Consider the following 11,564-nt stretch of genomic DNA (forward strand, 5'->3'; position numbering starts at 1 on the left):
CAAGAGTCCCTCTGCAGTTTCCCTGTATCCCGTTCAGATACTGATAGGGTGGGTTTGTTACAAAGGTGAAGTTTCCTCATTTTGCTTTCTAACAGAGATCAGGAAAGCTGAGCATGTATATTGTTAAGGATGCTTTCAGTATCAGAAGGGGCTGCAGTGAAGCTGGAGAGGGACTCTTGGTTAGGAACTGCAGTGACAGGACAAGGGGTAATGGGTTCACAAATTGAGGGAGGGGAAATTTAGGTTAGATACCAGGTAAACGTTTTACCTGTGAGGGTGGTGGGACCATGGCACACAGGTTGCCCAGGGAGGTAGAATGCCCCAACCCTGGCAGTGTTCAGTTCCAGGTTGGATGAAGCCTCGAACTACCTGCTCTGGTGGGAGGTGTCCCTGCCCAGGGCAGGGGGTTGGGACTAGATGGTCTATAAGGTCCATTCCAACCCCTAAAATTCTGTGATTCCATGATTCCCCTGTATATTTTGCAGATCTATTGGAGCGTCTCTCGAGCCCCTCCTGTAGTGGCTGGAGTGTGTGGGGGTTTGGGGTTGATTTGCTTTAGTTTGGGAGCTGATCTGGAGAACTCAGGCTTCTGCCTCTTCTTCCCCTTCTCCCAGCTGCAGCAGGAGAAGGCAGAGTGGGAAAACATAAACAGGCTATTAATACGTCATGGGTTGAAACCAGTGAGTCTCGCTGCCCCCCAAAGCTGCAGAAATATATCAGGTAAGGAAATGGCAATTTCATCAGTTCTTGCATTCAGGAATAGCCTAAATTCACAAGGCACCTCTAAAGCTGTCACTTCTACACGGCAGCAGACATGTAATCTTCTTCAGCTATTAAAAGCCTTTCATTGTGACTTTTCCTACGTTTTGTATCTCCAGATATGATTGTCCTAGACAGGCAGTCTTCTCTGAGGATAAGACTTGCGTTAGAAACGCTGGTGGAAGACACCGAGCGGCAGCAGAGGGTGATGCAGGGGCTTATGGAGGCGAATCGAAGTCTGAGGTAAGACATGGTGGAAGGAACTTACCTGCTAATGCAAAGCAAAAGTAGGATCAGTGTGCATCTCCTGCCCAGTGGAGATCATCTCATCAGAGGCCTAAGACTTTTACCCTGAGGTTATTGTCCAATATGCAGCAGTGTTGGCCTAGTTCCTTTTGAGCCCTTCCATTCTTTCACCTGCTGCTTCTTCCCATTCCAGCACATTTCCCATACCTGCTGCCACAAGATATTGTGGAACATCATCAGATAGTGTTGCCAGGCCTGTGCTTCCCTTGCTGGGAAACGAGTTTAAATCAAGGATTGATCTGTTCTCCCCAGGGATGAGCTGCGACAGGAGCGAGGTCGGGCGTCTCGGCAGGAGCAACGGGCTAACGAATTGGAAAACGTGGTGAAAAACGTTAAGGCCAAAATTTGTCAGCTGGAAGATGAGACAATAGCTAAGGTTTGCCAGCAACAGAACCAAGTCAAAGAGCTTCAAAAAGACCAGCAGGTTTCACAGGTAATTCAGATGGTGCTGCCTGAGGATTCAGATTTCTTTTAAAAGCCTTAAAAATATTTGCATTGATCAAAATAAACATGAGTCGTGGGTCATAGGGTTAGTACACTGTTCAGAGCTAAGTTTCTTCAAGCTATGCACAGTTTTCTGCCAACAACTTAAAATAATATCTGTATCCTTCTTCACTGTCTCTCCAGTATAGCTAAAACCCAAGTGGGTTTTAAATCCTCCTTGCGACCAACTGCATATCTGGGCATGTACAGTACAGCCAGTTTGTGGGTTAGAACAATTTAATAACACTCTCATTCCCTGTACACAGGTAAAATACCAACAGCAGCAGGAAAAGCTGCGAGAGCAGGAAGAGGTTATTGCCCGTTTGCAGAAGGAGCTGAGCAGAGTTGGGATGGAGGAGCAGCGACGTGTGGTCACCCAAAATAAAATGCTGTGCCGCTTTTGCAAAAGAGCTCCCAAGTCTCTTCTAGATCAGCAGTAAGCAATGATCATCCGGCTGAGGAAGTTGGGGCTGTTCAGCCTGGAGAAGAGAAGGTTGTGTGGAGATCTCATAGCACCTTCCAATATTTGAAGGGGCTACAGGGGAGCCAGAGAGGGACTCTTTGTTAGAAACTGCAGTGACAGGACAAAGGGCAATGGGTACAAATTGAAGGAGAGGAAATTTAGGTTAGATATTAGGAAAAGGTTTATTTCCAGTGAGGGTGGTGAGACACTGGCATAGGTTGCCCAGGGAGGCTGTGGATTCCCCAACCCAGGCAGTGTTCAGGTTGGGTAAAACCTTGAGCAGTCTGCTGTGGTGGGAGGTGTCCCTGCCCATGCTAAGGGGTTGGGACTAGATGACTATAAGGTCCATTCCAACTCCTAAAATTCTATGACTCTTTATGGTGGTGAACACCCTGTGATGTTGAATGAAGGAACAGATTTTAAAGTAACAGTTCTCCATATTTATATAGAAAAAAAAGAAGCTGGAGACCTTAGGAGTGCAAGCTGAAATAGGGATTCTTGTAAATATACATTGATGCAGGAATATTTTTCTTTTGTAAAATTGTGTGTTGGATAAATCGATGGCAAAAATTAAAAATTTACTAGCCAGTGTCTACACTAGGTGTCAGCAAAGGGAAGGGAATGATTCGCTCTGCTCTGGAACTGCAGTGTCTGCTACGATGATCTCATCCCGGGATTCTAACGTGTAAAAATTTAAATGATAAAACTAACGAACTAAAAAAAACAACAAACACCACCCCCAGCCCCCAAAAAGAGCCATTCCAATTCTGGGAGGTAATCTTTGCAACTGCTGACTCCAGGCTTGCTGTGAGGCTTCCAAGTACTTTAGGGAAATTTCAGGAAGCATCCTAAGCCTGTCTCTTGCAGCAGGATTTTCATAGCTCTGCTATAATCAGAGATTTGACTATTCCTAGGCCTCAGGTAGCCATTGCTTTATTGTGCTGATGTCACTTGGCTTTGTAGGCCTGGCCAGCAGTGTTTACCTGGCAAGCATTTAAAAGGCATTAAATGTGCACAGCCTTTTCCTCGTGCCCTCGCTGTGTGAGAGGAAGGAATTTGGTTCCCTGTACTCTCATCTGTCTCTCCAAACCAGACAATCTGAGAGGCAAGAGGAAAGGCACTTTATCTTCAGTGTGTCTTGCTGTTAACCTTGCTGGGTTACAGTCACAATATGAGGAGGCTGTGGGAGGATTTAGCTTTTTATTCCTCTTGAATCATTTTGCCACTATTAGAATAGTAATGTCTCTACTTTCCTGGTTTGGCAAACTGTGACTATGTTTGGTATGAGAGAAAACCCACTGTTCAGAGCAGCCACTTCTGAAGTGCAGTGCAGCTGTGTAAGCTTCCCAGTTCATCTGGGTTGGTCACTGCATCTTTCAGACATGAGTTTTTTTGAGAATATCTGAAATTCAAAATACCATTTTTCCTTTCTTCAGGTTCCTTTGTCTAATTGATTATTATGAATCTCAAATTAGTCAAATGAAAAAGGAGTTGAGGTAGGTCTCATTTAATGCCTTATGGTTCTGCTGTTCAAAATTTTCTTACTCCTCACTCTTCTTAAATCTTTTAGTGGTAAATATTCTGTGTTCCAGATGTCACTGGCATTTAAGGAAAGAGCAAAGGGTTATAATGATCATAGAAGTTTGGATTTACTGAGGGAATAATGGTTAGTCAGGCCAAGCAGCTCCTCAGTTAGGAGGCCAGGACAGCTAAGATGTTTGGGATATTCAGATACTTGACCTATAATTCTTTCTCTTTTTTTTCTCTCCCCCTCCCATTTTCTTCCTTTTTTGCCAGAATTACTGCATTAGCTGTGCTCAGTGGAGTGATCTCTGAAAACTAAAGGAGCACCAACTTTTCAGCTCAGTAATGGTACCTGCATGGTACAAAGGAACAAGCAGATAACTGAGACATTCCTATAGTTTGAGATTATTTTCTTGAAAACTGAAATAGGATTTGCTTGTACTGGAGTTTCTCTTGAGGATAAGTGCACTTAATTAGTGTATGAAACAGTTTTCCCAGAAATTAGAGCAGTGGATCTTAGGGAAGAATTTCTATTCTGTTTACTTTGTAGTTTATGGAAACATTATTGTATATGTAACTGCTAACTAAACCAACTTAGATTTTTGAGGTAATTTAATTGAAGTAAGCTGAAACTATTTATTTTTCCCAATAGGCAATATAAAAAAGATGAAGACCAGGTACAGAGAGAAGGAAAAAGCAAGGAAGAGTTCTTAAATCTAGATGCTACCCCCAATTACAGAGCACTGCTCATGGTATGAAACTGCCCAGGATAAGTCAGTGCAGATCTCTACATGGTAAACCTTCAAGAGCCACATAGAAACATAAACATGTTTGACTTCTGTCCCTTGTTCTTGTCATGTCTTCTGAACCTGTAACCTCTCTGGGCTCTGGGCAGGGTTCCCTGTCTTTATGCAGAGATTGAGCACTATGTTGTGAGTCTTCGCTGAGGGCTGCACAGACCTCCTTAGTCACAGTTCTCCACCTGTGCTCTAATGCAGCAGGCTCTTGATCCTAGTCATCTGATTCCTCATCCATGCTGTCTTGCTGTACAGGCAGTTGGGAACCCTTTTTGGCATGTACATGCTTTAAATTGTTAAAGCTTGTTGATTGTGGAATGAGTGGAACCAAAGGAATAACAGAGTCTCTGTTGCAGTCTTTCCAGAAACAACTCATTGAAACAAAAGCCAGGAATGAACAGCTTCTGCTTGAAAGTATAACTCTCAAGAAAGATTTGGAAATAAGGTGAGGAAGGATAAGTATCATCCTTTGTAAGGCCATTTCAGTTGACTTTGCTTTACGAAGAAAGAAAGCAAAAGCACCAGCAGTTGTAAAAGTGTGGTATGAAATCTGTGATCAGAGAAATAAGATATGGCAGCAGCAGCCAAACTCTCCTCCCTACACTGTTAATAACAACTGCTAAGGGTTAGTTTGCTGTTTGTTGCTGTTGTCACGCAGAAATGTTGCAGAATTTAATTTCCAGAATGATGTTTTGGCACTGGCAAAGCTCTTACCTTTTCACTTGGCTGAATTTTATAGTTATCTTTCAGTGCAAGACATACAGTACAGTACTTTTTCTCTCTAACAGGCCAACTGCACAAGAATTAAAATTTTACAAGCACCAAGTAAAGAAACTAGAGAAAACTCTAAAGAAAATCCAGTAAGTGTATTTCTTCAGTAACTTTCATTAATTCTCTGAACTTCTGAAGGCAAAACTACTCTGCAAACCATAATGTAGGTAGTAGCTTATAAAACTCCTGTAACTTCCCAAGATTCTTCAGAGCCTGTTGAGGGCAGGAAATGCTGCTGGATCTCCAAAGCCCTGTGAATCCCTGAAATACTGGCAGGGGCTCCAAGTAGGGGCACAGCAGAGCGTTTTTATTTCATTTTGTCTTTCTGGATTTGATCTGAGTGCTATTGTAGGCAATAGGGACAGAGCTAAACTCTGGGGTTTGCTCTTTCCATGAGCTGTAAAGAAAGTGACTGTTTATATTATAGATTATGAATGTGAAGTATGAGCTGGAAAAATGTTGCAGCTACTGAGTTACATTAGTCTTGGAAATTGACTTTGTTTTCTTCTGAAAAGTTGCTAAGAAAATATATTGAAGGTAGTAAGATCCTCTATTGACAGTGTTTTTATCTGTAATTTCGTTGTGTCATTTGTGCATGTGTATTCTGGATGCTAAATATAGCCTGAAAAAGGCATCACTTCAACTTTAAAATTGTTCAGGTTTTCATTTTACCTTGTGTATATTTAAATGGTCTTCCTTGTGCAGTGGGTATGATTTGGGTGGTAGTTTCAGAGAAGGTCATCTCAGATTGGACAAGAAGAGCAGCGAGTGGTAAGCCAGGAAAGATGTTCCAGCAGAAGCAAATAAAAATTGTGAGCTTGGAATTTGACCCTTTTGAGTAAAACTTTGGATTTTAAGTCTTCACCCATAGCAGAACTTCTGGTAACAGAACACCTGTATAGTGGTGTCCCTTCTGGGGACAGAAATCAGCATGCAATCTGGAATGACCTCAGTCTGGAGGCTTGAGATAAATTGGTGGTAGTTGCATTAGGTATTGTGTTGTCAGATAGTTCAGTCTGATGGAATTTGGTCAGCCAGGACCCTAATGTGGAGGTTCCACTTTGTAGGTGTAAGTATATGTGCTGCACACCTGGTTCTTTCAGCAGGTTGAAAGTAGTATCTCCTGCCAAGGCTGCTTGTGTAACCCACCGTGTGTATTTTTGTGCAGATCCTCAGGGAGTAACACTGGAGAACAAACAGAAGAAAAGAAGGAACCTGGGAGCATTGCAGGAGTGGATCAGCTGCAGGCAGCTTGCCAGCAATACTTACAGGTGCACAAATTGTAGCTGTACTGTGTGTATCTAGCACTGTTACAATGAAATGTTATACTTGTTTTGTTCAACTAATTACAGTGGAGTGGCTGTCTTGAGTCTAAGAGTTCCTATCAAGTCTTCTCTGCCTGGTGTGTTAGCATTCTGGATTTGGCAGTTAATGTTGGCTAGTTCTTAACTGTCCCATCTCAGTGTAAACTACCTGAAAATACAGCAAGGAAGGCGACACTAGGCTGGCAAACATCGAATCAATGATTTAGCTGAAGTCTTTTCAGGACAAGGGGTTTGTTCTCCATGTCTTAGGCAGAACAGATCCTTAGGTTATAGTTTGAAACATGCCTGAGGAGATAGTGGCTTTTATTTTGCTTTGAATTAAAAAAGCCCAAGTATAATAAAACTTAGCAAAATGTAAACTGTGGAAGTAACAATGCCTGGAGTGGATAAATGTTACATATCCCTCATGCCTTTGCAAAGCCAGACTGGATGAGGCCTTGAGCAACCTGGGCTAGTGGGAGGTGTCCCTGCCCAGGGCAGGGGGTTGGGACTAGCTGATCTGTAAGGTCCATTCCAACCCCTAAAATTCTCTGATTTTATGATCTTCTGGCTAGTGTACATTTAAATCTTTGCACCTGTTGTGTATTGAATGCATGTGTAAGATTCTCCTCTAGTAATACTGGATCAATAGTAATATTGGAGCTACTGATGATTGAATGTTTAGACAATCATGACTGTGATGGAGAGGATTTTATTACAAAATGTCACACATATTTGAGCAATAACATTTGTTATTTGTTGTTGAAGGTTTTGACCCATATTGATGCTATTTTGCGAAGCCCAAGAGCTCCTCCCTCAATATACAGGCGCAGCAAAGGGCCAGTGCAAAACTGTGCTAAAGAGAATGGACAGGAATGTGCATTTGAGCACCTTCCCCTCACTATACAGATGTGGGCAGATCAGCTCATGGCCCTAAAGGTAACAACACGTTATTGTAAGCTTTATAATCTTCCTTTCATCTGCTGGCCACTCCTCAGTCTCTCCTTGTTTGGAGTCATGGGGTTTTTTTGTGTACCTTTTGTTATTGCCTGACTTGGTGTTACTTTTTAAATAATTCTGCTGTGCATTTGTATACCACTTTAAAACATGGTGGTGTGAAAAATGTACCAGAGCTATTCCTCTGGATATCATTTAACTGGTTTTGTTCACTGGCTGAGTCCCTAAGAAGACACTTAAGCGTTAAGAGTTTGGACTTGACACATTAATGACAACACATTCTTTCTTCCTTTTGTCTTGGCAGAACTGTAACTTTTTGATCCAAATACAAGTGAGGTAATTTTGTTTGAAACCAAACTCTGTGACCAACATTTCTCATTTCACTGAAACTGTAATACATAGCAAATATAATATTTTTAGACTGTAAATCACAGAATGTCAGCAAGATGCTGTGCTTAAATTCCATGACAACTAAAACCTTATCATCTCCAGTCCTGGAATGTTTTTACATACAAGAAACACAAAAATCTGTCTGTTTCTACACTAAAAACAACAGTTTCTAAAATATGTTGTGTCTTTTCCCTTCTTTTAAAAGGATTTGCATAAGTCCTTGAGAAAACTGTCTTTGGAATTGGTGCCTTGGAACACTGCAGATCCACAGGATAACAGAGAATCCATACGAGTTGAAGACCTCCAGTTCATAGTAGATGCAATTTTGGAAGAAATAGAAAATAAGGAAAAGGTAATTCTTATGAGGGGCTCATTATCACAAGTTACTGTGGAATTCATAACTGCATTCTTCACAGGATGATCAGATTGGATGCACAGGAGAGCCTTGTGGGGTTTCAGAAATACCTGTTTGAATATGTTCAGTGGTCAAAGACTGTTTTAACATAATGGATAAATTCACCTTGGCCAAGACTGCTTTAATCAAAGGCACTTGACCAGCAATGAATTTGCACTGTTTCTGTTTCTCAGTCAGGGCTGAGAATACATGAAAGTACTTCTCAGCAACAGGGGAGAAAAGTTTTTGAAAGAGTATTGTGTTTGGTGGATATTTGTGCCTGAAAACTCCACTGAAAATATGTCTTCAGATTTAAGAATATTTGAAAGGCTTAGATTTAATAAGGGAAGTTACACCCATTTTTCTTCAGGCCGGTTTTAAGCGTGTTTCCCAGTTTAAAAGCATCCTTGCCTTGTTAAACAATCACACTAATGAGTTCTTCCTGCTTGCCACAGAACAGCCAGACACCATCCTTGCCAACCCTGTTTGCGATAGTCTCTCACTTCCAGAAGCTGTTTGATGTGAATTCTCTGAATGGCATTTATCCACGAATGAATGAGGTTTACACAAAGCTTGGGGAGATGACCAACGTCATGAGGAATCTCCATGAGCTCCTGGAGCTAGGTAAAGACTGACCTCCTGCCATGTGTTCAGACCATGCCAAAGGAAGAGGACAAGTGAAGAGCTGATTTCTTTGTAGAAAATAATGTTGAGCTGCTGAGAAATGAGTAAACTAGGTGTATTCTTCACTGGGAAGATAAAAATGGGTTCCTATCAATTGGCAGTTTAAATAGCAAAACCCCATTATATGTAAGCATTTAGCAGTGGCTGAGGAATACCAAGGAGGCAGAAGGGAGTAACAGAGGAAATTGAATTTTTGTTTTCCCACAAAGCTTTGTTTCCTATGAGCTGACTTTGTAATTCTAGACCATCTCTCATACTTGAGCAATTACAAGGTTAAGAAAGAACGACTCAACCTCTGCTGTAGATTTCTACTCAGAAATTAATTCAAGTGTAATTGTGTCCATTCCTCAGAAACTTCCATCTTATGCTGCTAAACTTAACAACCAAAAGAAGTTATTGAATGTCAAAAACTCAGTACTTGAAGGTGTACTTAGTTACTTTTCTTCTGGTTTGTACTTCTGGAGAACAGCAGCTGCTGCTGCTGCTCCAGGGTTTGAAGATTTGGCTGTGCTGTAGGGTGTACAGCCCCAGAGCAAAGCTCCTGGGCTGCTGAGTCTGCTGAGCCTCGTTCAAGGAGCAAAACAGAATTCCTGACTGCAGCCAGGAAATGAGGAAGCCTCATGTCCCTCTAATTGCAGCTCAGGGGATGCTTCCTCCGAGCCTCATTCTTCTGAAATTGAGGGAGAAAAGAACAAGGACCTGTTATGTTCAGTCACTGCAGTCAAAGCAGCTAAAATCCAATACCAAAACAATTTCTGGATGTTAACATAATATTAGGCAGGTTCCTTGTTGGTCTAACCCCTGTACTGTGTCCACTGTGCCACAAGAACCTAATGAATAACCCCCTCTCTGTATAATTTCAGTTGGGTGATTTCCACTGACATTGTAGGGTGTACTTTAGTACCATCTCTGCTGTGAACACACAGCTCTGACAAAAGGATTAGTAAGCAATGCCCCAGTCCTAGCTAACATTAATTTCTGACCATGGGCACTTTGTTTTCTGTGAATGATGGAATGTGTATGCCTAGATCTATGAAAGCAAAATAAAATCTGTGCACCTGCAAAAATTTGGCCGTGTTTAAAATGCTTCCCTGTTATACTGTTACAAGAAACATGAAGTGTTTGTTTTTGCACAGACAGTTCAGCTCCACCCACTGTGGTAGTGGATACTGTTGGGAGACTGTGTGACATCATTAATAAGAACGTGACTGAGCAGGTACAGCAGCTTCTGGGGACCCAAGACATCCACAGGTATGTGGGGCTGTGACCATTCTTCAATCATCAGATGTAGTAATGGAGAGAATTGGCTAAAACTGATACTGAAAGAAGCTGTAACAAGTGATTAAAAGTCAGTGAGCTGTGACAGCAGAGGTGTTACTATCCTCCTGGAAGCAAATCTTGAATCCTTTCAAAAGGATAAAACTGGCAAAGACGAATTGAGGCCAGAAGGTTCCAAAACACCCTCTGGTTGGCATGGATAAGGTGATCAAACAAGCCTTCATGGGATGTGTGTTTCATCAGGAGACAAATCCTGCACGGGGGTGGGAGGAGAAAGTGTTGCAAGTTTCAGCTGTAATACTGAGGTATATTAGTTGCTAAGACAATGTATGCCTCAAGCTGCCTACAAATACTTGAGGAACTGGACAAATCCTGTTCCATCTTCAACAGCTGACAGCATGCATAGAGGTGGTAGACTGTAAGAGCTTGTATTCAGCAAGTGCTCTACAAACAGACTAAAAATGGGAGCAAGTCTGACACATGCTGAGTTAACAATACTTACTCCCTCAGCCTCTCTGTGCTCACTCCTCACACTTTTAACTAGAGAACAGCTGCTTACAGAGCACTTCTTCCTCCACCTCTAAGGCAGTTATATCAGCCACCCCCAGGCAGTATATTTAGCATACACAGATTGATGTTCCAAGTCCACAGACTACCTGGTGCCATGTGAGGAGAAAAGGGAGGATTTATACAAGGCATTAACAGTGAAACTGGAGATCCTCGTGGCAGCTGACTCAGGTTGGCTGCAGGTTTCAGAACTGGAGAACACAGCTGTGGTGTCAATGGTTTCATATACCAAGTTGCAGTGTTTTCAGAAAGTTATGACACAGAATGACAAAACAGACAAGGGGATGAACCTGAAATACCTTTGCAGCTCTTACCTGACAGTGTCACTTGCACATTTCAGTATCATCAATAAGCTAGAGGAACACGAGTGCTTCTTTCCACCATTTCAAGCTCTCATCCAAGATTTGCTCTGTCTTCTGGGTGAGTCATATTTGCAACAGTTGTAATTATCTTTATGCCAACGCTTCCTCATAGAGCTTTAAATAGGTAACAAGTGTTTGTTTACTCCTGGTGTGCTACAACACAAGGAGGATGGGAGGGAAGGTGCTGTATTTTGCCTTATTCTCTTCTGTCCATCTTTTCTCAGGAAGTGACTTTATTTTCATTGAACATGGGGTTGCATAGACTCAATGATATCACTCACATGATAAGTCCCATTGGGTTCTTTCCAAAAGCATTAAAAGGTGTGAAGAGTTTATTTCATTCATTATTTCATTCTAACACTGAAGTTAGAATTTTGGCTGAACTTGAAGGTGTTGTGGGTACAGAGGCCTCACCCTTTTGCTTTCATTCTGTTGCAGAGATCACTAACCTGGATGATATTTTACCTGTGGTGCGAAACCTGAAATGGAGAGCTGGCTGAGAGTGACTCTGCTCTGCTCCAGCAA

The 11,564-nt window shown here is 42.0% G+C and overlaps 1 protein-coding gene across 1 annotated transcript; it reads left to right on the forward strand.

The window, feature by feature from the left end:
* Window positions 1-614: 614 nt before the first annotated feature.
* CEP70 (centrosomal protein 70kDa) lies at window positions 615-11,539 on the forward strand (the record flags this gene model as incomplete). Its single annotated transcript, XM_009071881.1, has 15 exons — window positions 615-720; window positions 879-1,002; window positions 1,318-1,498; window positions 1,815-1,984; window positions 3,448-3,507; window positions 4,188-4,287; window positions 4,689-4,777; window positions 5,121-5,192; window positions 6,272-6,374; window positions 7,176-7,346; window positions 7,960-8,106; window positions 8,604-8,772; window positions 9,969-10,083; window positions 11,018-11,097; window positions 11,478-11,539. Coding segments are annotated over 15 exons (1,749 nt in total), but the record flags the coding sequence as incomplete, so codon positions are not given.
* Window positions 11,540-11,564: the final 25 nt, after the last annotated feature.

Source organism: Acanthisitta chloris, unplaced genomic scaffold (assembly GCF_000695815.1).
Source record: "Acanthisitta chloris isolate BGI_N310 unplaced genomic scaffold, ASM69581v1 scaffold25563, whole genome shotgun sequence".
Lineage (NCBI taxonomy): Eukaryota > Metazoa > Chordata > Aves > Passeriformes > Acanthisittidae > Acanthisitta > Acanthisitta chloris.